The sequence below is a fragment of the Dermacentor andersoni genome, chromosome 6, assembly GCF_023375885.2.
Source record: "Dermacentor andersoni chromosome 6, qqDerAnde1_hic_scaffold, whole genome shotgun sequence".
Lineage (NCBI taxonomy): Eukaryota > Metazoa > Arthropoda > Arachnida > Ixodida > Ixodidae > Dermacentor > Dermacentor andersoni.
Window position 1 is genome coordinate 130,414,715 of NC_092819.1, and position 26,353 is coordinate 130,441,067.

The 26,353-nt window shown below is 45.5% G+C and overlaps 1 protein-coding gene across 4 annotated transcripts in view; it reads right to left on the minus strand.

Moving 5' to 3' along the window:
- Nucleotides 1-26,353, minus strand: part of LOC126523542 (venom serine carboxypeptidase-like) — a 57,408-nt gene that overhangs the window by 26,853 nt on the left and 4,202 nt on the right. For all 4 annotated transcript variants that reach the window (XM_072288848.1, XM_055066900.2, XM_055066901.2 and 1 more), the window contains exons 2-3: nucleotides 14,397-14,539; nucleotides 8,858-9,038 (exon numbers count right to left, since the gene is read on the minus strand). In XM_072288848.1, coding sequence (XP_072144949.1) covers nucleotides 8,858-9,038; nucleotides 14,397-14,497 — 282 coding nt within the window. In that variant the 5' untranslated portion in view covers nucleotides 14,498-14,539. The remainder of the gene's footprint in view (nucleotides 1-8,857; nucleotides 9,039-14,396; nucleotides 14,540-26,353) is intronic.

The window sequence follows — 26,353 nt, forward strand, 5'->3', positions numbered from 1 at the left end:
TGGAATTCGTACGAACTAGCTCGTATTCATACCCTTTCATGAAAGTCGCCTGTGGCGGGCGTCATTTCTACGCCCAATTGACGTCGAAGCGATAATGTTGTCCGCTATAAGGCTTTGGTCAACATGCCGGCATTCCTTGTTGGAGTCATACTAATGGCGTTCATAAATATAAGGTGTTTTTAAAGCTCAACCGCGCAAAAGTCTTTCGCGTTGTTCACAGCCGAAATCACGCATCAAGAAACTACAAGCACACGCCATGGTCGCTTGGTGGCTGTGGTGCTGGGTTGCTAAGCACAAGGTCGCGGGATAGAAGCCTGGCCACGGCGGCTGCATTTCGATGAAGGCGAAAAGCGAAAACACCCGCGTACTTAGATTTAGGTGCACGTTGAAGAACCTCAGATGGCGCAAATTTCCCGAGTCCCCCACTACGGTGTGCCTCATAATCAGATCGTGGTTTTGGCACGTAAAACCTCATAATTTCTTTTTTTTTAGAAACTATAAGCGCGCATTCTCCGAGGCGAAACACGCTGACACCGACCGATATAGCCGAATATCGGCGGTCCTCCGCACGAGACGAAGAGAACATGCGAGCGGTGAGGTCAGCCGAAATCCACTTGCTCTAGAGGATTTCGTTGAATTAGAAGGCCGTGGCGTGACGGCGCGATCGATAAATTCCGCTAGCGGGAGGCGACCGGAGAGCGACGCTGCTGCTTGATCGGGATTACGCCGTAAGCTCGCGTCACGTTCAGCGTCGGCTTAAAGCGCGAACCGAGTGAGTTACAACTCCCGGTTCCAGCTCTAACGCCAGCTCTACCACCAACTCTGACAAAAGAGTTCATTAGCATAACACAGTTGGGAAGGCAGAATAAGGAAATCGATCGGGAAGAAGCGAGCGTAGTCGTTGGTCTGGGCAAGGGAAAACTAATAATAGAGCTTCTGCTCGTTCCTTGAGAGGTATACATGTGTATTTGTGGAGTGTAACCGTGGTTGCAGCCACCATGATGGCATTTCCACGTTAATAAATTTTTGATATGCATTGCCTTCAGCAGAAGGAGCCTCTCACTACAGATGATGCCCTGACTCTGTAATACACAAGGCGTGCATAAAAATTTGCAACTTTACGTCATGCTCTTTCTATCTAAAGTATGCTTCCTTATTAAAGGTGTTGGGTGGGGGAGTAATTTCCCTCCTTCTCTCGTTTAATTCTTTTCTTTGAGCTGCGATATCGGGATAGCAGGCTCTGCAGAAGCCGAGCTTCCCATGCTGTCGAAATTAATTTAAAAAAAAACCGTGGCCGGTGGTCGAGGGCGACGTTGAGGGCACCGGCGCGACTACTGCCATAAGATGGCAGCTCAAGAATAACGGTGCTGCAGCCGCGAAACGTCGAACAGAACTTTCTCAACAGCCCGCAGGTCTCTCACGGTTCTGCCGCCGTGCATTAGTTAACGGTATATGCGGAGTCCCCATTGATACGGGCTGCTGAGATATCGCTAGCGAGTTTCACTCGACGGCTGGCTGCTGCGCGCCGTGGTTAATCTTGAGCATTCGTCTTGTCTCCGTAGTCTGGCGTCTGTGCCAGAAATTCACTTCGCCTTAATTACTCCTCGCGCAGCCGATATGCATCGGTGCCGGGTGCATCTCAGCCGGCATGCTGAAAAAGGCAATTCTTTCTTCAGTGCATGTATAGGCAAGCACAGGTTCAAAAATTACGGATAATTAGGATTTTGCCTTGAACTGAGTTGCATTGAACACCACGACGACGTTGTAAAATTAAGATTTGCATACAGTAAACTCTTGGTTATACGAACGCCGGTTTAACGAATATTTCAGAATAACAAACTTTTAGAAAATCTCTGGCAGTTTTTCTATGTATTTAATGTAAAAAGAGTATTTCCGTTAAACAAACTTTTAAATATCGAATATTTCAGTTGAGCGAACTTGATCAGTGGACCCGGGCTCATGTTTCAGATCAGTTCAACGATGTTTCGCGCTCTGCAGTGCTGACGAAGCCAATGCCCGCCGCCCCCAAATCGCCCCTCCAGCGGATTCAACGTGCAGTGTGACAGTGAGCTCGTTACCTGTGCCGAACCATCAGATCTGGAGATTGTTTCCAGGGTTCGTCTAGAAGAATAAGAAGAGGAGGATGCAATGGCAGAGGCAGATTCAAATCCTGTAATTCTAACCGAGGGTGTAGGCTGCCTTGGAAAGTTGTGAGACATCGTGTCTCAGCAACACGCTATGCCAGAAGAAGTACACAAAAACATAGAATCTCTGAACAGCTTTGTTACTTCTTGCGCATTAAGAGCACCAGTGCAAATGAAAATCACAGATTTTTTTCGTAATGAGGTAGGCAGCAATGTAGCTGTTATGCATTTTGTATATATTGATGCACATAACTCCACAAATTGCATTTCATACTTTTGGCTCGATACCTGCTGTGTCCTATGCTGTTCCGTATTCTAGTGAATATTCAGCTAGGTGAACTTTCAGTTTGGTGAACTTTCAGTTAAGTGAACTATTTCCTTGGTTGCCTTGAAGTTCGCTCAAGCGAGAGTTCCCTGCCTAACGAATGCTTATAGTTTCGTGGTTGGGAGCAGCGCAAGGAATGAAGAAGAAAAAAGTGAGACGACTACCACGGCGCTGACGTGTTCCTCGTCTTCATCCCTTGCGCTGCCCCCATCTATGAGTCTAAGCCAACTTGCCCAATGTTCTGCTCTTCTATACGAATGTTCCTAATCGTTTATAGACGTATTGCAGTTATTCTTTCATTTATTTAGGTGTTAGATAGACCTACAGCTAACTTTATTAATCACTTCTTTAGCTCATATACGGAAAAAGTTTAAGTCAATATTTCCTCAGACATCCGAAAATCATGGAAGATTCCTCTCCAGCGTTTGACTTACAGCAAAGATCGTCTGCAGTACGCACTTCCATCGCTTCTAAACGCATAGCCACTAGCTATGCGTTTAGAATCTATTCTATGCTATGATATGTTGTGCTCTGCGATCTGTCCACCTACAAGCACAGTCAAACTAGTCTGAATTGTGCAACATATGTAAACAAACGATGCGCTTTCGTATAATAAACCGAACTGGTGTGAAACACTTTTCCTAATAATCATCGCGGTAGACCCCGTGCATTCACATTTCACGATTTTCTTCCTAAATTGGGTTCTGACGTTGCGTGTGTACCTTTCTGCCCTGCTCTCCGTTTCAGTTGATGCCGGAATTTACCTGCTGCTGTTGTCAAAAAAAAAAAAAAAGAGACCCAAGTCATTGGTTTTATCGATTTGTCTATAACAACAACTCCCTTTGTGTCTTTAATAAAACGGACGAAAATAAGTGATTTGATCTGACTTGTTTCGCACACACAGCACAGCACACATGTAGAGGTGGCCCGCCGGGGCGTAAGCGCATAGACGCCGCCCTTTCTAATTTTTTTCTTTTTTTTTGTTTGTGCAGTTTTCTACAGGCTTCTCTGCCTGCTGGATGGAGTAAGCGACCGGTTCTCGGCCGGCAAAAAATCCTGCGGAGCCTCATTATTGTGCGTGCCTACGAGGTGCAACGTTGCAAGAACTGCAAGGGTTAGCCGGAATTTCTGCGCCTTGTCAGCGCAACGGCGCGGCACTGCAAGTTAGCGTCGGCAGCGTTGCAATGTGGTAAAGAGATACGCCTTCGCCGCATCGCATCAATTGGGGAGCAGCACGGACACAATCTTGACTCTTCTGCTTTCTGCCGCCTACGTTGCTGGCTGTTCCTTTGGCGATTATTGAATTCAGCTTTCTTTTTTTCATCTGTTTTGCTGCTGCCATCACGTTCTCTATTTTATCTTATGGGAAATGCAACACCAGCCGTTGCTTGCGCTAAGTGATATATGTTAACTTTGGTGCCGGCATGTACAGTGTGGACCACGCTTCTATATAGTGATCGAGCAGATGGTCGAGCTGCAGCGGTGGTCGAGACATCTTGACTACGAGCGCAAAAAGCGTGCATGCGGCGTGGGCACTCTTGGCCTTATAGCGGTGTCGGCCTGTACATTTTTACTCGTGGGATGGTGACCTGGGGTGCTTATAACGTAAATCTATTCCGAACTGTTCCTATACCATTTCTGCAAGCAGCCCTTCCCGAGTAGTGAAAAATATTTCGTGCTACCCCCTCTTCACATGTCTATCTCTCTCGAGATTGCAATAAGCGTTTTTGTCCTTTATATATTAAAAAAAAAAAAAACATAATACAGAACTTTTGATTAGTAAGTTCTAGAATCGAATACGAATCGAATAGCTAAATGACTATTCGATTCATACAGGGAATATTGAATATTGGCATACCCCTAATTTTTATACTACCCCAGAACATGTGTGGCTTCAGACAAAGTAGTACATGTAATGGCATCGTTAACAGTTACCTGCACGATGTCTCGACCCTGCTGGCGCCCGCTCCTGCACACAGTGTTCCCTAAGCTTCTCGTCAATTTGCCTCCATGTCTGGCCAGCTTGCCACATCTCAGTGATGTACTGTAAACAGCTCCTATCCGGCATGTCACGAAAAGTGGATCTCTGAACACACTGCTTCTATTTCTGTTCTTCTATTCACCACACGACATATTCCTGAATGTTCGTTCGGCGCCGATAATACAACGAGAACGCAACATTGACCAGCCACCAGCTTGAGGCGGTCTGGCAGCTGGTGAATGCAAGGCACAGCCACTGAGCGCTTCTTCGGTCACGTGGGACCACGGCTCTTTCGCCCAGCAGAATGAACGTCTTTGGCGAGGCTCTCAAGAAACTATGCAACGATGTCTTAGGGAAGTCATCTTCGTATAGGCGCTGCGTGTTTCCCATTGACGCTTTTTGACAGCCTGTACTCACAGGACTTGTTGAGGGCCGCACGCAGGCAGTTGAGAACGATGTCACGCTTATTCACCTTGGACTGGGCCGAATCATATTTTAATACACCCTTTAGAAAATGAGACTGCTACATTCAGTACACGTGCTCATTAAAAAAAAAGAGAGACTAACATCTAGAAACTGTAGGCGTTTCTGAACAGGCATCTCAGAGGGGAACTAGTGCTAGTTTCAAAATTTTTCACATCAGTTAGAAGCATGTCTTCCCTCGGAACCACCACATTTATAAACAATCATGCAATGATCAACATATGCAAAGATCAACATCACTTTGGATTCATAGAATCTTGCTGCTATACGCTTGTAACACTGAGCTAAAATGAAGACTCATAAAAAATGGGCAACACCAAAAAAAATAAGTACACAATGCATACACAGCTCTTTTGTTGCACAGTGCGATCATAAAAGCAATAAAAGTAGAGCACAAATAAAAGCCAAGCAATACTTAAAAAGTGTGAATGAATAGAGGGACACATTTAGTAGAAGACATAGTGTCAGACTCTTCAATAAAATCTCTGACAGCGATGAGAAGCTCGATCTTAGTTGAGCTTCTCACCCAAATATATCCCGTGCTCGTGACGATTGCGGCAGAAAGGATGTTACTCATCCGCCGCCAAAGCTTGTGAGTGCTGTCACTGGCTAACATTCCCAGGGTTAGTTCTAGTAGTAAGACATAAATACCCCAGAAAGTGGATGGCAAAACGCCGCAGCGGTAACTCAATTCGTAAGAGTATCGCGCGCGTAATGCGAAGACGTGGGTTCGTATCCTATCTGCGGCTGTTTGTTTTTCATCCACTTTCATTTCCATTAATGTATCATTTGTTTAATTCAGTTACAAAGTACAAGCCATTTCCCCCATGCTGTCCTTGGTGTCTTTGTTTATTGACTTCTTATGATATTATCAATAAAATTCGAACCGCTCGGTTCCCTTACTTCTCGTTCATCAGAAGAAATAAAAAAGAAACTTAAGAAACTTTGTGCTCTCGAACGTTTTTGAAGACCTGTTAAATTCAACTGATCACAGAGCTGCAACGTTTTACTTGCACTTGATCCATAAGAACTTTGGCTCAACCAAAACTATTTTCGATATAGCTTGACGCGTTTTCTCGCGGTACACTACGTGAGGCATGCCTACAAAAGCACCTTCTTTATTTGCAGCTTGAGGTATTCAGCTGCTTCTTTAACATACTTATGAACATTCAGATTACTTTTTGGGGCTAGCAGGTGTTCAAAACCATCTGAAATGCATATTTCCCCTTCCTCCAGACTAGCGCCGGCTGCGTCAATAACTAGAGACAGCAATGCTACCCGACTGTTATTATAGGCTCACTGACAAATTTGGGGCACAGCTCAGGCGGCAATAGCCGAGGCACGTCACCTATTAGGCCTGAACTTCTTTAGGTACTTGCCTAGACATAGATAATTGGCAGCCATTTTTGTCCTCTGCCTTCCTACTTTTGCAGTAAATCCAGAAAAAAATGTAATGCCATGGTTTCAACTACGACTTAAATTACTTTATTAACTACTGCATCTTGTAGCGCACTGAGTTCTTTTACGCTATTACACCACCATCCAAATTAGCCTCTTGTGCTAGTTAATCTTACTGCCTAAAACACATGATGTGCACTTATACGCTCGCCTTCAACCATCGGCTTGTAATTCCAGAAATCCAATTAGAATCTCCCTGCCCTGTAAGTCCTAGGAGCAGGTATGCCGGCAGAGTAATGAAAATTATCCGTCAAGAACTTTGGCGTCAAGTTCGTCATCTGATCGTATGCCTTCGCGTATACACAGCTTCACTGGTGGCTGGGATGCACGAAGACGCTGGGTTTTATATTTCTTGTTGTGTCGTGACGCTGGTACTGGTGCTGGTGATTTATTCTAGCACACGTGGTTGTCGAGTTCTGTGCCTGGACAAGGACTCGGCCGAAGTAACAAGATCCGCCCGGGTAGGCGACGTGCCTTGGTGGCGTGCATTATTACGATCTTTCCACATCTCCATCCATCTGCCTGACGAACACTTCTCGTACTTTCACCGCTGCGGAAACGGTGACTGGACTTGCTGAGGCCAGTGGTTCTTCGCATCGCGCCTCACACAAAACTGATCGCACCACGTTTAGAGCAAGGACGGCAACTCAAGGTGGAAAGACACTGAAATAAGCAATGCTAAATTGCAGGGCCGATAAAGTTCTCAAATACAAAAAACAACAGTCTGGGCTGGTTCTGCGGGTCTGCTTCGTCCAAACGAATTTCTATTGAATTGGCGTCAAACTAGGAGTCACTTATATCCGGACAGCCACTCGAGGACGCCAGATATTTGTCAGACGGACGACTTTAGCTCGAGGGTACGGCGTCTAATATCTTCACGATCAGTGCGTATGGGAACCTTTGTTCCACATTGAATAGCTGCCACCACTCGAAAATAAAAAGAATACGTAAAAAACAAGAATTTAATTCTTCGGCAGCAAGCCAGATGGCACAACAAGTCTATAAAAGTGTTGGTAGTTTTAAATCTTTGCGCGATGCCTATGGTTCGCCGGCGCGGTAAAGAAAGAGTGATTAAGTCACGGTGTCTCCGTATGGAAACGCGTGTCAAAACAGGGTTAAAACTATTCAGTAGGAGAACCCTGTGCATCGAGTAACTGTTTTTCATAACACGTAGCTTTTTCTTCACAAAGAACAGTGGTTTTTTGACTGTTCTGAATGATAGAGGCTGCGGTAAAAGAGAAATTTGAACAGCGACTCACCAGAGCTCTCGTAAAACGTGGAGGCGTCCATCTTGAAACGTCCTTTTCTTCAGTTCACCGCTTCATGTCAGATTGCGTTCATTACATTAATTTGTACCTCGAATACCAGTCGCATAAATATGCAGCGTGACTCCTTTACCTTTTAATGGAAAAGGGCTACAAAGAAAGTCGCGTCGCCATATGGAAGCATCATGACTGGAAGGGCAACAATAATTGTGGGACGTGGTTTGCCGGCGCCAATTTCCGATGCAATAAAACGAGATAGACACAGTACAAGCACTACACTACACTATAGTCTTTACTACGCAGCGGTGCTCATAACATGGGAGTAGCCGGTGCGCGGAGGGAACGCAACATAACCAATGCGCACGCCTGCAGTCAAATAGCATGGCGTCCTTCACACGTATAAAGGAGGCGTCAATTTGTTTCGCTAAAGGTTTTCTTTTTTGGATAATAGACAGGGTGCCGATGCGAATTTTGCCACATTTCTCAATACAAGCGACCTTGAACAATCATCTTTGTGCATGCGTATGAAAGCCCCAGTAATGCGTGTTAATGCGAATTCTTCAACACGCATTTGTCGAGCCTTTACTACACACAAACAATTGGGATTCTTTTAAGCCATTGTACCTGCCAAGTCTGTTCTACCAAGAAAGAAGGTGGTAGTATTTCCATCAACGTGCCGTTTAGTGTCCTGGCGGAAAAAAAAAAGTTTTTCTGAACCAATTGATACCTCGCCTACACGTGCGAAGAACATGACCCCCTTCGACTATTGATGCAAACAGTAATGCAGGTGTGCACTCCCCGTACCCCAATTACTTGCATGTTATCAGCGTCCTCACGTAATTAAACCTAGTTCGATGTTTTGCCTGTGCGCATACCTTTCGTTATCCAGCCTGAATTTGGTGGATGTCATATCGAGTTCCTCTATAATTGTGACCAGCTAGCCCAAATTTCTCGTTCGTGTTTCATATTTCACAGACATACTACTCACCTGATTACCGTACATTATTAACTATCGCCACGGCGATCATTAGAGACAATCACGCTGACGGGTATCAGGAGTTGGGGGCGCTCGATCACAGGGATTCGCGACAAGGCTCACACTGCGCCAGAGCAGTTTAGTGAATGCAGTTTTTGTGTGCAGGTATCGCGAGCATAAAAACGGTTTAAAGTCAAACGCAGAAGAAAACGTGTCACGCATTACCTTTGTTTTTGTAAGTAGGAAGAAAAGGTGGCTGCCCAGAGTCTTGTCAATTGTGATGTAGCCCGAGTGGGCTCCAACGCCGTAACCTTCTTCAAAGAGAGTGACTCTGCTGAGATGCCGCGCCTTTTCGGTGTCGTTTGCATCCAAAAACGGTGTCAGGAAAAGCGGTTCGTCCAATCGCCTGCGAAAGCAAAGGGCAATAGGAAAGCGTAATCTGAAGGCGTGTTTGTGCTTGAACTGGTTTCAGAGTAATTTTGGAAGGTGGTATTATACGGCGTGCAAAGAAAGGGAAACAGCCGAAAGTGCTTGTATTCTACCGTTACTGCGTCCTGTGTGTGTGTGTTTCTTTTTGGAGCACAAGCTCAACTTCCACTATGCAAGTCGTTTACGCTACCAAGTAGCTTGGGCTAAATTTAAGGAGTACATGATTCGTGGCGAATAAGGGCAAGATTTGATAGTACCATAATAAATGAAGGCTACCAAAACCACACTAGATCTGTTTGTACTGGTAAAGCTTTCTTTCAAAAGTCTAGTTTCGTTATTTTCGAAGTAAAAGGTCGTTAACTAGCCTACAAAATCAAGACAAAAATTACATTATTATTTTATTTTGCGCCAATGCTTACAGGATCCTTGATGTTAGAGCGACGTCATGAATGCCGAAGCCTTTTATCGTATCGAGGCCACCGTGGCGCCGTAGATGTTTGCGAAGTTTGTTCATTTCGGTATTTGGCTCCTTCAAACAAACACAGTGCAGTCCATCCCAACCATGCTCGAGCACTTGCCATAGAGACTCATGACATCACTGCGACATGGCGGAAGATTGAGGGCGTCGCCGCCATTTGTGCTTAAATTGTGCTCTTGCACTTTTTTAATGCCGACTTGCACGCACTTTTTTTCGTACGTATCTGGCCTGTATCGCCGAACGCCACGGATGCATACTTCGGAAAGCTGCATAGAACATCGTCTTCCGCAGGCCTCCCTGCTCGCAGGAAAACCAGTGCCTTTAAACGCTTGGCGCTCTTCGATCCGCAGTTGCACTAGAAGAAACCACGCATCACAGGCACCACGACTTCAACGCAACGCTGTTGATCCCTGCTGAACGTTTAAACGAATAATATAGGCCTGATGTACTGCTTGAAGATATGTGTGTATAACATACAGCCTGCCTGTAATCCATTGCAAATACACTGTACTCGTATAACATGCTATCAGTTAATAATAATATTTATATCTGGAAAACCACACTTCATATGCACGCACATGTATATGGTTCATCACACCAAGACTGCTTCGCTTTACGTGGATATCAACGGGAGTTGAATCTGCCTGTACTTCGGCTAATCAAGTCTCCTCTCAAACTAACGGTGGCTTCTTTCTTTTTTTATTCGAGTAATGTAGTTTACTAATACAGCTGAACTTAACTTTCTCTTTAGTGCCCCTCGCATTAAATATTTCCAGACGGGACATTCTTAACGGAAGCACACATATACGCTTGACATCCAATTGAATTAGTGCAGTCTTTCTTCATATTATCTGTTTTTTTATTTTTGTTTCATTTTAAAACGCTTGAAAAATGAATACTCATTCTCCGGAAGTATGCGATAAATCGTGCCTCGTGGGACCAAGGGTGCTTCTGTCGCTCAGTTACCGGAGTGAACGTTTAGGACTTTCATATGAGTCGAATAGACTCTCGCAGTTTGCTTCGCACACTCCTCCCTTCCGGGGAACGAAATAGCGCACAACCTGGCTCGAGAACTGACAGGCCGAGCAGGTGACACGCAACAAATACTGGGAACGGAGAGAGACCGGATGACCAGCTTTAACGAGATCACCAAACACTATAAATTGGGAAGGGCCCATTTCCCCCCGGCACACTCCTCGTTAAATAGACGGCAAGCGACGGCATGGTGCCTCTTACAAGAGAGAGAGAGAAAGCAAGGACTGGAAAGGCAGGGAGGTCAACCAGAAGAGTATCCGGTTTGCTACCCTACACCCTGGGTGGGGGAAAGGGGAATAAAAAAGGAGAAAGGGAGAGAGTGAGCACTGAGTACGTGTGGGCGTTTATAGTGTCCCTGTGCATAGTGTCCCGCCTCTTACAAACAGATACATATCCGAACCCGGTGGCCTACCACCGCTACTACCCGGACCTTTACACGGATAGATGTAGATTCTATGAAGAAAGGGCGGACCTACAACATATGGTTTGGGCTTGTCTTCGTACCCCTATACAGAATAAAATAATTAAGACCAGAGAGCAGTGGGAGACCGCGTTGCTCAGCTGTGCACCGGAAGACCAACTCAAGGCAATCCAGCAGGCCGAAGACGCCGCCAGGGCCCAAGGGCTCGAGGCCGTCATTTAGGTAGAGGCCTAGGTCTCAAATCTGCTGTGCACAAATAAAGTTTATTCCTCCTCCTCCTCCTAGTAAAAATGCCATGTTCTCCTGTTCACTACGAATTCCTTTAGAAATAAGTTAAATTAAATTGTGGGGTTTCACGTCAACCGCCCGAAACTACACAACTTGGCTTCTTCCAGAAATGGGCCGTGAATGTACATTAAATCATTCATGCGTGCCTGTCATGGAAAGTATAATAAAATAGCTGTCGCGGTAATGAAAATGTCAGTATTGTTCAGCCAACGTTACCATCGTAATGTTGATGCAGTGTGACCTGTAATAATTCTACAGAAATGTCTTTACTTAGGCCCCTTCTCCTACGAGATTGAACGGCGCAAAACACTGCAATGTGTGCAAGTACCTCATTCACATGTACAGCCTTATGCAAGAACAAACCTACAAAACAATTTCTTTTTCACGCGACATTACGTAATTGCCTTGTTCATCTTCTGTGACTCAAAGGGAGCTCTCTAGTGTCTGCTGCACCCTTTCAGCTACGGACCTAACGTGCAGTTAGTCCGAGAAACCCGACTACTTCACCATCGTGCAATCAGCAAGGAGCACAACATCATCTACCGGTGGATACCAGGCCAATGCGGAATTTCTAGGAATGACAGTGCGGATGACGCTGCCCGATCGGCCCACGACGGTGCCCACGTTATATCAATGCCACTGTTGAGAACAGATGCAACCAAAGGCTTCACTCCCTCGCACGAGAACTTACATAGACTCTGTGGAAAACGTGTGAATTTGCCAACGAACGTCTATACAGATTGGATCGGCGTCTGCAATTTCTTCTTCCACCAGACACCGCGAGCGGAAGCAACATTTCTATGCCGCCTATGGCTCGGCGTGGCATTCACGGACGCCCATTCCTCCGGAACAGAAATGGCCGACAGTCCTGCTTTCGGCAACTATGGCTGCGAGGAGGCAGGCGATCGGGCACCTCCTTTGTGACTGTCTCCGTTACAACGTGAATGAATGAAGAAATAAAAAATCTACATATATTAAAAGGCAAAAAGTAGTAGGACACTGGTTCCTGACGGGCTTCGGCAGTCAAAGTGTTAAGTGCTCTGGTCAAGTTCTTGGGGATTTGTGAATTGTGCGACGGAATTTGAAAGTTGCAGTAGTAGCAAAGTAGCATCGCGTTGTTTGAATTTTCTAATGGTATGTTTTGTTTGTTTCTTCTATGACCTTTTATTCGTGTTAACCCATTCCCGAGCACAGCGTACCTCTCCGTATTTCCTCTCTCTTCTTTTCTCTCGCTTGCTCATTTCTCTCTCTGTGATGTTTTAGTCATATATTGCATGTTGTTTCCAGCTCCACAGCAGCTTAAGCTCACTCATTTGGGTATAGGAGTGTGAAATACGCTTATATTTTCATTAACAGCCCTAACCACACTTGTTATTGTCAGTGAGATACCATTAGCGCGGACAGGTGCCGCATTGTTCAGATCTTGTCTGGCTTTAGTCAGCCTGATCGATTCGCACTCGAAGCAGCGGCTCGCTGACATTGGCGTTGAATTGCTGAGCACGAGGTCGCGAGTTAAAACGGAATGTAAAACGTTCGTATACCATGTTTTGAGTGAACTGTAGAGAACTCCAAGAGATCAGTATTAATTCGGAAAAATAGCACCTACGGCGCTCTTCATGACCTACTGCGCACTACGAGGACATTAAAACCCAAAATATAATTCTGTTTGCCTAAGCCTGACATTAAAAAGAAAGAAAACTAAATATAGTGATAGCGTACAACACAAGTCATGTAATTATGCTCATCTGAGAGGCTGTCGCTTTATGAAAAAAAAAAAATCAGGCAACATTAAGTTTGGAGTCCCTGGGCGCGCTGCCCGTGTTTTTTGTGTACGTGTTCTTTGTGTACGTATAAGCATCCTTACAGATGCTTATCCGGCAACGGGTAAGAAAACTCGGCCGGAAGCTTGCTTGCTTGTTTGCTTGCTCCTCACTTGTGGCGCTTAGCCACTACGGGGGATCGGCCAAGGGGCCGGCGGTTAGAGGTTAAAGGGAAGGGGAGAAAGCAAAACCTAAACGGAAAAGTAAATCAGGGTGAAGTTCATGTTAATTGAGGAATAGATTTACGTGGCAGATACAGCAATAAAATGTTTGTATTTAATTACAAACAGCAAATTTTGTATTCTCTTGGGGGGGGGGGGGGGGGGGGGGGGTTAGTATTAGAATAATTGCCAACACACAATCAGCGATTTATTTGTCTGTACAATTACTGATTTCGCGAATTAACGTGGTTGCCTTTGTGTCACAGAGAAAGTCGCAAATGGCCACGCCGATGTTCCAGTGGCTAAAGCCCAAAGAAGAAGCCCCGAAGGAGAGGATATTTTGAGTAGTTAAAGGAATACCCAATTTTCGGAATAAAAATTCAAATTTATTCCTCTGATTTAGAAATCGACGACATGCTAGTAGAAAGTAATCAATGTTTTTAGGTTCCGGGCAGGTGGGACACAAAGGGGATGGTGCCAGACCAGACCTGTATAGGTAAAAATTTAATGGTGAGATGCGGCATTGTAATTTTGTTATCCCTAACATATTCTTTCTTTTATTTGCCTACACTGGCTGGCCGTGTTTATATAACTTCGTTTGACCATGGCCAATCACGCCGTCCTCCCCCCCCCCCCCCCCCCCCCCCGCTTCCCGCATGGCTACGTGCCGTAAGTTGAAGGTGACAGCAACAACTTCATTCTTTTTCTACTAGAGGTGTACCAAATACTTCTAAATATTGCGAAAATACTATTTCAATCTTATATACATAAAAATAAACCACCTGAATGATTACACGCCTTTTTTTGTTGAAATGAAAATTAAATAAAAGGACATTTAGTTTGCTATTCTTCCCATAAATATACGAGGAGGCAGTTGCAAAAAGCTGCCTTTTAGTCACCATTTAATGATGGTGGTCACTCCTTTTCTCATAACAGTAACAATACTAAGACTAATACTGTGAGATCAAGAGAGAGAGAGAAAAAAAGCGTCATAAGTTAAAAAAAAGATGTCTATACCAGAGTTTGCTAAAAGTTGGAAACCAAGTTCGCATACAGTCCTAGACACTTACTGCTGAACGTAAAGTAAATGTTAGTCCGCTTTAGGCTGCTTGAAGCATAGCGCGAGTCTCACCGCCTTTCTTCTTCCGTCAAGGAGTCCTTCCGACGTGTGATGTTGCGCGTCGTGAACAGTACGGTCCAGATGACGAAGAGAAGAAGGATTACCGCATTCATGTCCGCGTTTCACGGGGGTTTTGCACGCAATGAAGACGAATGCTACGAATGAAACACAAAAGGGAAAACAAGCGAGGAGACGCTAAGAAACACATCAACAGAATAAATTGAACGGCGGCAATTTCACGGATATATCAGACATAACATCTGAGCCCGTGCTTTTTTGTCAGTCAGCGCAGCCACTGGTGCTTCAGCTTACTACGACTGCTGCGGCACAACCGAGATGAAGGCCGACTTAATTTTTTTTTTTTTCATGTAAGACTCCAGAGATATTCCGTTGCGCCACTGTATAGTGCACCCTTTCGTAAATATGTTACAAGTGCACGCATAAATTACTTTAAATGAGATTTTCTTCCCTGTTTCAGGCGTAAGCGTTTTCACGCCTGTAGTGCTTTGAAAACTTACACGCGCGCAGCGCTGTGTGTTTATGAAATCGCTATGCCTGCGCGTGACGGGAATCACGCGCGTACATTTTGGCGCGAGTACCACGTGACGTGATACGCTAGATGAACGCGCTGTTGTCTCGGCTGAAATTAGATTCGCGCCTTTGTGTCGACAAACCGCAACGCAATGTGGGCCACACCGCGTTGCGAAACGGGCGTTGCCGACGTAGCGCCGGTCGTACGCTGCAAGTAAGCTCGAAGAAGCGGGCGCTTTTCGACGAGGAATTAAGGGCGCGGGGCAGCTGAAGGGATAAACGATAATATCGGAAGCAGTGCCCTTATAAGGCTGAATGAGCAGCTACTTTCTTTAGTAACAACCGTTTACCACTGACCGGTCACGACTGCTAACATGTTTGCTATCACATGTACCTACGTGCACGTACAGTCGACCACAAAAGTTTACGGACCACGAGATCTGAGAAAAACGCTGAATGTCTCCGCAGCCTCACAACGCAGCCTGTCGTATTTGCATTTCCAGCTTCTACTAGTACAAGTGAACAATTTATGATACACGGTTGTACCGGCTGCCATTACAGGCCGCTCGAAAGTTTAAATTGTTTCTATGATCCCATGGTCTATAAAATTTTGGAGTCGACTGTACATGCCGGCGCTCATTCTTGCTAAGGGCTTTATAGCGTACAAAATGCTTTGTGAACAAGGCTGCTTATTCGGTATCCTTATTCAGTAAGCCAAGTGATAACGTGCTCTAGGATTACAGGCAGAATTCACGATGACTTTGTCCGGATTCAAAAGCACCGATTGCTCTTCGACGCCATCCTACACTGATAATGAGTTCACCAAAGCAATTCGCTAGTGCTTGCGCTTCTTGCGAAGCGTTGGAGCGTGCGAATTAGCTTGCGTGTGAGCCGGCTGCGTTGAACATAGTGCACGAGGCGTACGGCGCTGTTCAGTGGGCTATGTAGGAGCCGTTCTAAGCTTACCAAAAGCAATCTCGCCAAGCCCTGTGCCCGACTGGGCTGCCGCCGCGGAGATGAACGCCTCGCTTGCGCCCCTCGTGAACGCATTCTCGGGGATTTAACAACTCGTGTTCGTTCACGGGAAGGCTTCAATTGCGTAACGCAGACACGCTCTCTTTGTCTCTCTGTAGGGACCGTCTTTCCCCGCAGGAGGAAAGGAATGAGCTTACTGATTGCCTAGGGGTCGCCCGATTCAAATTTATGCAGGACTAAAAAAAAAAAAAAAAAGAAAACGTTTCAACACGCGAGGTAAAACCATTTTAACAAAGATTACATTCTAGAGGGACTCATGGGAGTGGACTTTTACTGATGCTAATTAATATTTTAACGTTTGGCAATATAAGTAAACTAAATAGAAAGAATGAACATCAACATTATTTTCTAACTTCATGATAAAAGGTAATATCGCAATGTGTAAACTTCCCTCCTATAGGGTGTAACGCCGACGAAAGTAGATAAGTATATTATATATATAATACATCTTATAAATGGCACGTGCATCGAGTGACACTCTTGTTTCTTGCGCAGTACTTCCGTTTCACCTCCTGAGACGACCGGCGACGAAATTCAACATAAATCAGAGTAGAAAAAAAAAATGCTACAGTATAAAATTCATGGGTGCCATTATATATAAGATAGAGCATAAGTTTAGTTACAAGTTCAGTTACTGAAGAGTGTGGAACAATTATAATTAACTAGAAATAACTCACTACACTGCACCAACGCACAAAACTGTGGACTTTAGAGACCCGCCACGTGAGCACGACTTTGGCGAAATTCTTCGGAACAGGGAAGTAGAAAACAAAAGTAATGACGTCCCTAATGACGTCATATACAAGAAGGTGGCAGGATATTTTACCGGCTGATTAGAAGAAAACAGTTCCCGAGCATACACTGAACATCTGCCTTGCAGAGCGTATGTGACGTCACTCCCCCTCTCTCGCTCCTCCTATCCCAGCGTTCCCCTGCTCGCGGGCTCGCAGCAGCTGCGCTCGCGCGCTGGGTGCGTGCTCTGACGTCAGCACCGGAGAGGGCGCGTAAGGTGCGCTTCGTGCGTCGCCAGTGCCGACCCATTGTAGTGCTTTAGCAATATTCCAGTCGCGATAAAAGTCAATGATCAGCGGCGCCCAGTAACGGTAGGCATTTGTAGAGTCAAACAAAACAAAGAGCAGCAACAGCAGCAGCACTGACACTTACTACTACTACTACACTACCACCACGACGACCACTACTACTACTACTACTACTAGTACTACGACTACTGATAGTGCTATATTAGTACGAATACTAGTACTACTACCACTAACTAACTACTGCTACTACTACTAACTCTTTTGAGCGTCTTTTCTGGCTTGCCAAAGCTCTTATATCAATAAGAGCGGCTTTCTTGCTCTTGCAAAAAGGTAATTACAAACGCAGCTGAAATAACATTTCTCTTTAGTGCCTCGTTTAGTGCCGTATCCATGTATAAATAAAATAAGCGCATCTTACAGCTATACCGGGCCGTGTTCTTGGGATGCCTTAATTAGTCAACCAGTATTTGTCATACCCATGCAAGACGAACATTCGTGTTATTTATAGCTCGAGAGCATACAGGGACAATCCTTGCTCTTACTCTTACCTCGATGCAGCACAGCACCAGCAACCGGTGCCATTGCCCGACACTGATTCCAAAGCACGCAGCTTTTGACTTTTATAGTCGCGCATTCGCCGTCGTTCAAGAATCGACGGCTATCACTCAGCTTGCCGGCCGGCACAGAGACTTCGAGTGACATCTTCAAGACAGACCAGTGCTTATCAAGAGTGTGATGAAGTAAATTTATATACCGACGGTAATACCTTCATCATCTCGCGATATACATTCGACAGCTTTAAGCATAACGCTTTAGCTCAAGAGCTCCTGCGTACATGTGAAAAGAAAAACCGTTTTTCTCCGCAACCACCGATTTTGACGAGATTTGCTGCATTTAGAGGAAAAATTTTAAAACCGAGTAGCTGTAGGAAGTAGATTTTCAATTTATTTCATACATTTCTTTTAAATTCTTGAAAATTCCAATGTTTTAAGAAAACCCAAATATCACACTTTGCAACTCTGTAACTCAGCAATAAAAACCAAAAGAATCCTGAAAATTGCATTAAATAAGACATCTAAAGCTGACAAAATTGATATAGACCGCTTTGTAGTATATCGCTAATTCGTGAGTAAGATTTCTGTAAAATCCTCGTAAGCATTGTACAATATAACGTAAGTCGTAACTTCATGTATCCCATTTGTTCGGCTGACATGCTCTAAGCGATACAGCTCTAAGCGATACAGCTTATACAACTGCAATATCGGTTTTTGGTGCAAAGCTACAAATATGTAACCTCCTTGTTTCCATGTTTTTTTTTGAAACGCGGATTTTCCAGAAGCTTCATAAAATATTTTTGAAGTCCTAAATTGATGTTCTGCTTCTTAGAGTTACCAGAATTTAATTTTCTCACGTGAGTCCGAGTTCATTGAAAGCCGTCCAGCTGTTGTTTCACAAAAGTAATATTGTGTTTTACATGTATTTGAGTAAAAAAATCGGAGTCACCCCGAACCAAAGCTTTCGCTCAAATGTACCTGGCTATTCCCGGGATTACAAAGAAGGACGGTAATTTGTTTCTGGATGTGATGCAGCTGACTCTGTCATAACTGCTCCAGAAATAACGAAGCCGAGTGTGCAATTATACTGAAGGCTTGGCTTCGCCTGCAAATTGAGCTGCTGCTGTTCAAGCGAAGTTGATAATGTATATATTCGAAGTGCCGCAGATAAGAACATCTACTGCGGCAGAAATTGCAGCCCTGCATTCCTCTGTGAACTACGTCACCCATTAGTTAGCGCAGACGGGATTCATATTTCATGGCCCGAAAAAAAAAAATTTTCAGAGCGTCGAGTCTGCTTTAAGTCAAAGGGCATGCCAGCAGATGGCAACCGACACAAGAGAGATGAACCATCGCATACTCTGGAAAAAGGGCCCGACAACTTCTTGCTGTGGGTTCCAGGTCGCTGTGACATCGCTGACAATGACTTCGCTGATAAGGCTAAACTGTCCACCCCATGAAGGAATCGAAACGCTTCCAATTACTTTTGTGACGGTGGATGCTGCAAGAGAATTTCATCTGCGTATCGTGCAAGGACAGAAGCTTGCTCGAGTTTTTCAAGTGTCTAGAAGTGTTGACTGTAGCGTGGCCTGTCCGGAACAGCGTTTCTGTACCCAAGAAATACTTTTTTCGTAGGCTTCCTGTCTGCTTATGACTGAGCGCGCTGTTTATGAATGACTCTTGTCGATGTTAGGAAACTGTAGAGCACCGGCTTTGTACGCATCCTGGATACGATGTGCAGAGGAACTCTCTGCCGACCGCGTTAAACAGCCCGGACTTCAGGACGCTTTCCGGCTTGAAAAAAAATCAAGGCGGTGCCACATCAGCCGCCAAACCGAGAAGCTATAGCGCACTATAGTGCAAAAGCGTGGCAGTTTGGGCGAGTTGGTATGTCATGACTTTTTTAGGCTTGTAGCGCAGCTCAGAAAGAGCAAAAAGAAAGGTGGAAGGGGTAGGACAAGTGTCATTCCTTATATTCACACCGTCTCACATAATCCTAAGAAAATTGCCAAGCGAGCGAATATTCGTGCATTGTTTTCTGCCCCTAACAAGCTTATGAGGATTTGCGAGCTCACTAATCCGAATAAGGAGGCTCCTCCTAGCTGTGATAAGAATCACAAACAGAAGTTTGTTAATTTCTCACATTGTGTTGTTTATTGTTTTCCACTCAAGTGTGGAAAACGTTACGTTGGTTAAACTGACCGATGTCTGAATGACAGGCTGCGCAAACATGGTTACAATGCTAAGAACTGTATTACAGCTGGGGGGTTTCTTGCGCAGCACTGCAAAACGTGTGGTTGCGAACCTGTCTTAGAGGAATGCGTCATTCTAGGTCGTAGTCGTAATCAGCCCACAAGAGAAATCATCGAAGCAAAAGCTATCATATGTCTGGGCCATGCATGCGCAAGCTCACCTTCCTTATCATTATCAAGCAATGAATTCGCGTATCTCCGACTGCAGCCACATGCTGTCCGAATATGTTTTCACATGGTTACTGTCGGCTTTGTTGCTTGGTTTTATGTAACGTCTTGATGTCACATGGTTCGCCGAGTGTATAAGTAGCCTTTTGTGTCACGAAAGAAACCATCAGTTGGAAGTTAGCGCTCACTCAGTTCGCCGTTCCCTTTGATCACCCCTTCCACCTTCCTTTTTTGCTCTTTCTGAGTTGCGCTACAAGCCTAAAAAAGTCACTATAGTGCAGTTTTTTAAATAAACTGGCCTGAGGGACCATTTGTAGTTCAGCAGTGAATTCTCTTGCGTGCACTTAGTAGGGCCATCCCCTCTCTCTTTTCATCTTACCATTACCACGGCCGCTCGATCCAAAGGGACAAGGTGCGGCCCGCTGCGTCGCGCCTGAACGGCGTCTCGGGCCTAGTTCTCCGTGCGCCCGCTGCGGCGCCACTGCTCGGGGGTGGCTGCTGATAGAGAGCGTCTTCACGGCTGCGTCGGCATGCGCGATTTCCACTCCAGTCAAGGCGTAAATAACGCGTTTTATATTTGGAAATTGCAGACAAAATCTTTTAAGTCGTCATTTGATGTGCTGATTACGCCACAAACGCCAACAGGTTGTCAGAGGGGTGGAAATCTGTTCTAGAATACGCCTGAACGCTATTCGTGACGGTTTCCCGTACGATGCACGACTCGGTGAAGCACTTCCATTGAGAGGTTCTGCGTGAAGCAATCTATCAGTACTTTTATTCACTTCTCGTGAACACGTACGCAAAGTAAAAACTTTACATAGGGAGAACTTGTACCGAGCTTCCCAAGTAATGCAAACTAACTTAGATGAAATAAATAATCATCAGTAGATTGTTTCTCATGAAAACGAAGCATATTGAGTGATGCTAGAGGTTACCTAAGGAGTGCGCCCCTTTTAACGAAGCTTCAAAAGGCGTCTGCTTCGAACATGCTCATACCCTTTATTTGAGCACGCTTTCCATAAAACACATTCCCGCAGGATTCTTTCATTGTAGGCAGGTTTTTTTTCTCCTGAAGTGGCCACTTGTTTGCTGATAAAAACAGCAGCTTTGTCTCCTTTTTCCGCTCTTTGTAATACCTGAACAAAGGACTGAATTTTGTTGTTGTTTTCATAAACTAAGAGGCGGTTTTCATTTCGTCCCGTTCGGACTGCAATTTTTTCAACTCTTCTCCTTGACGGGCAACTTTCTTTCTCAATCTCCTTACTGCTTTCTTTGACTGTTCTAGGACGTCCACAATATCATGTAGTTTGGCAGGCCTGGTCAACAGAAAAACTACGTTCAGAGCATAATTCGAAGGCAGTCTCTGGAACTAGAGCTTCCACCTCGTCGCTGAGAAACTGCAAGGCACTTTCGATGTTGGGGCTTTCTCCTGAGCTGCCGCAATTATCGCTTGCCTCAACTACTGTGTGATCAGTAAAGCTTATTCGATGGCGTTTTTTGGGCTGCACATTCTCTTTTTGCAGGTACTGTGGATATTTGCACAACACGGTCGGTACCGCATACGGAAGCAGGAGCCTAAGTTTCGTGTTCTTTTTATAGTCACTTTCTGTAAAGTGCAGGGAACATACCAGAGACCTATGGCTCGGTTCGCACTTGTTTCCTTTTCCCGACACTCCTTGGCGAGAGATATTTTTTAGCCACGCTTCTCGACGCTCCAAGTCGCAGGGGAACTCGTGATATTTCACAGTCGGGTCCTTTTTGGCATTTGTGTCGCAGAGTGGCACACAACAGTTGCGCGGCCTCGCACCACATGAACGAGGCTGGCTACGGCACACACGCACACCGAAAAGCCTTAACAAAGCGCAGCAAGCACAGGCAAACTTGCTCACACACACGCACGCGAAAAAGCACGAGATTAATGCATATCGCACGAGGCAAACACGTTCTGACGCGAACCGGCTTGCTCACGCACACGCACGCGAAAAAGCACGAGATTAATGCATATCGCACGAGGCAAACACGTTCTGACGCGAGAACCAACGCCCGCTTAGCCCCGGCGCAAAGTAGTGAAAGCATCCCCGAGCAGTGGCGCCCTCACCAAGAAAAGCGGTCGCAACTGTAAACTCGGCCGAGACGGGCCCGCCTATTGCCGCGGCGCGACGTAGCTGACCGCCCCTTGCTTTGCATCGAGCGGCCGTGCCATTACTCCTTTTTCTTATCCTGAGCAGACAGGACGATCGTCTGGCTGACTTCCCTATCTTTCTTTTTGCTTTCTCTTTCCATTTATCGCGGTTGCGCTTTCCCGAAAATAGTTTTTCAAACGTTCGGAAGTCCAAATTTTTTAAAGCTTCGCGCTAGATTGTTTTTTTTTTCTTTTCCAGCGGCCGCGGTTCTTTCTCCAGTTCAGGAAATGCGTCAATGAGGAAGTACAGATTGGCATCGTGGCCAGTCTGTACTTCCTCATGTTAGTAATCATACAAAAGGTTCATTCCTGATCTGTTTTTCGGAATTCACTTCCATGGTTTTCGTAAAAAAACGAGTCAGTGAGAACACTAGAAAACAATGACAGACCATTTCAAGCTGACCTGTGCTGTAGCTTCCCCTGCCGCGTTTCCAAGCGTGTGTTTTTGTGCGCGCGCGCATTCGCGTTTGTATGAGCGAGTATGTTGGTTCGCACTTCTGAGGGAGCGATTGTTCTTCGATTTCGACGGCAATCCATCGAACCGCAGTGACATGCAACAGCTGTGTGGAGCGCAGGAGACAGGAGGGGCGAGGGCCCTTCCGCACGAGAAATGGGGGGGGGGGGGGGGGGGCATGAGAAAAGGGCCATGACCGTCAGCGGAGCCCGACGCTTTCAAAGCCGAGTTGTTTGCCTCGGGGGATTCCAACTTCTCCAATAACAACGCGTTTCTTGAACTCCGGCCTGCGGAAAAAACGCCGACAGAAAGGAAAGCAAGGGAAATTGAGAGAGAGAAAAGCCGGAGTCGAGGCAATGCAGCGGCCGGTATCTCGCAATTTCTCGTCTCGCAAAGGACGCTGCGTGCACCTGCTCCCCTTGTTGAGTGAACTCGCGAATCGAGCGATGCGAACGAATTTTTCTCTCAAATTGTGTCTTCTGGAACAAAGAAGAAGTGACAAAAAGTAAACAAAGGCAGACAAAGAAAGGAAAAGATACCAACGCACGGCTGTGTTCGAGGTTCCCTTCGCAGACGGCAAACGCAAACGGAGTTATTCATGTAGCGGTATATGCTTGCTTCTCTTGTTTCTCTGCACCGCATTTTGATATGTCATCAAACAACCGTCGCGCGTTTTTTTCAAGCAGCTGTTTGCATGCAGTTAGTATCGCTCCATTCTTGCACATACGAAGGGCTAGAATAACAAATTACTCAGAGCACAAAACAATTTAAACGAAGATGGCGACTGACGTTATTGTGGCTCGGTGTGCTTCCCTAACATGCGTTTCGGACGTGCGTGTGAATATAAGTAAAAGTGGATGCAGTTTGAACTGGACTGAAAGACTACGAAGCAAACACTGCGGTCGTATCTACGCCATCTGTAGCTTCGCTTGCTTTTCACTCCCTACACTGGTGTGTCAATATTGCATCTGTGTGCTTTATATGAGCGTATAGCTTCGTCAGTCAGCCATATGTAATGTGATAACATATAATAATAAGTATGTAATGCAATGCAATACGTAATTTTTGTAAGCAGAAAACAAAACAAAAACAAAGAAAGGGAGTGAATTGTGCGTTAAGCGCGACCATTACACTCGCTGAACCCGCCGTGGTTGCTTAGTGGCTATGGTATGGGCTGTTAAGGCACGAAGTCGCGGGATCGAATCCTATCGACGGCGGCCGCATTTCGATGGGGGCGAAATTCGAAAACGCCCGTGTGCTTAGATTTAGGTGCACGTTAGATAGCGCCAGGTGATCCATATTTGCGGAGTCCCCCACTACGCCATGCCTCATAATCTGATCCTGGTTTTGGCATGTAAAACCCCATCAATTAAATAATTAATTAATTAATTAATTAATTGATCAACACACACGCCGAAAGAAAGAACGGTGCGACTAGCGGCAAATACGAAAGGACTTCCGGAACATACGCACATACAGACATTCAGGTAAGTCCCATTCATCCCGGTCCATATTCACAAACAAGGCCCTTCTGTCAGAACTCCTCGTAAAAGCACACGACAGCCAGTCCCGACGACGGGTGCATTACTAGTGAAGGCGCCGGCCTTGATTGAATGCGATGCTGGTCTGCTCGACGTAATGTGGCAGTCAAGGGAGACCACGTATGCACCTGCTCGAGAACTTTTCTGATATGCGAACTTCCAGAAATAACGTATTAGTTTCGTATATCTGAACTTTAGAAATGAAGGAACACTTGTTTTTGGCTTGAAAATTGGAAATGATGTATTTTTAATGCGAAGCATCCTTGGCAAGTTCAATTCAGTTTAACGGGTATCTGGTATCTGGCTGATCTCATGGGCCAATGCCAAAGTTATAGTGCCGCTCTTCAGTGAACCTCCTTGACGCCATCTTGGGTCACTGGGTACCGCACACACCAACAAATAACACCTACTTTCTGATATCTGCGTAATGCGAAGCATTACGTTATTGGCGAGAGGCGCCATGATAGCAGTGGATATTTGCCGCTCTTTCATTAAACTTTTGTCAACCTGGGTCACTGAGTATGCGCCACTCAGTGTGCGGCAAGCCAGGAAACTTTTCTCAGAGTTCGGTGGCATCGACGTGCCACCCTTCTAGTCTCGGAGGGCACGCGTGGTCTGTTTCCAGTAGTGCCACTAGATGGCGCAGCATCTCCAGAAAGAAGCGCGAGAGAGGAGCCCGGTTGTCGCATGACGCGTTTCTCAGCGTTTGCACGCACCAACCCGCCATGCATTTCGGAGGCCATGCGCAGGCTTCGCGGCGGCGGCGCTAGATTGCGCCGAGTGTCCTTAAGGGAGCTCGAAAGAGGAATCGCGCAGCAGTACACGCCTCATACGTAATTTGTTTTTTTTTTTTTTTTTGTGGCAACGCGTTGCGTGGCTATGTTGGTTCAATGCTAGACGCATTACCGTCGACAGTAATCGTGAGATGGGTTCTGCCGCAATTTTTCTTGTTGTTGGCTCTATTATCTTCATACTTTTGCGCACATCCATGATATTCTATAAGAGGAGTATTAAGTGCCACCTGCAGGCGCCACCACCTCTTTGAATTAATTTCATAAACAAGCGCTGGCTAGGCAATTGGAAAGATCGCCTAGAAAAGAACGGTTTTGCAAATTATATCCATCGTCTACGAGTGTATAAAACGGCAGGTATGGTATAATGTTGGGCATGTATTTGTTTAGAATGGGGCGCTGCTATAAATTGAAGGTGTATCTAATGTAGAAACTTGCCAAGGTTGAAGACTGGGCGTGTTGGTACAGCATATTAGAGGTTAGATTGCGCAAGACTCTGACGAGACACACAGAAGCGAAACACATACCACAGAGCGCTCTTTGGTGTGTGTTTCCTTTCTGCGTGTCTCGTCGGAATGTTGCGCAATCCAACCTCTAATGCAGAAGCCTTAGAGAGCACACGTCGCTATAAACTAAGAAGGCAATATGCGCTTATTTCCATCAGCCGCGTCATAGGGAGGGGGGCAGGGCTTTCTTTATTTCACAGCAGGCGTCAGGCATCAGAGAACTTTTCCTCATGACTAGGGGTCATTGTGAATGTTTTAGCCCGGAATCGCCTGGGAGAGAAAAAAAAAAGAACGCTGCCTTATTTGTCGAGTGAACGCTTGTCTCAACAGACAACATGCAGCATACATCGCAACATGCAACCGATGTAAGTTTATCAGGGGGCGTGTACCGCACGAGAGAAAAAGAAATCACTGTACGGAACGTGCTTTGAAATTTATTGAAAGAAGTGGGCTCGGAGCACCACGAGTGAATTACTGGTAAACAAAACGAAGATGCACGGCGACCACGAGTGGTCAGTAGGTAACAAGGAATTAGGAATACAATATTGAGCAATTTTGTCGGCGAAGATGCGCGAAATTCTGCTTCCTATTTCCTAGCTGATTTGACATATATTCTCTGTCACCGTTACTGAAACGACACTTATTCGCGTTCACAAATGTACGCACCGCCGACAATAGTTCTCAATATCTGGAACATCACTAATGCTTTGGCCCACACGCGGGTCATGCAAGAACGTTTTTTTTTTATGAAACAACAACAACAACAACAACATATGAGCGAAATCAGGTTCACTGCCATCATAATAAAACATTTACATTTCAATGTGCAGGATGGCGCCATAGCTTAATTGGTTATGAATTAGCTAATTCATAGGTCATTCAAGGTTTTCGATGAAATAAAAACGTCATAGCAGT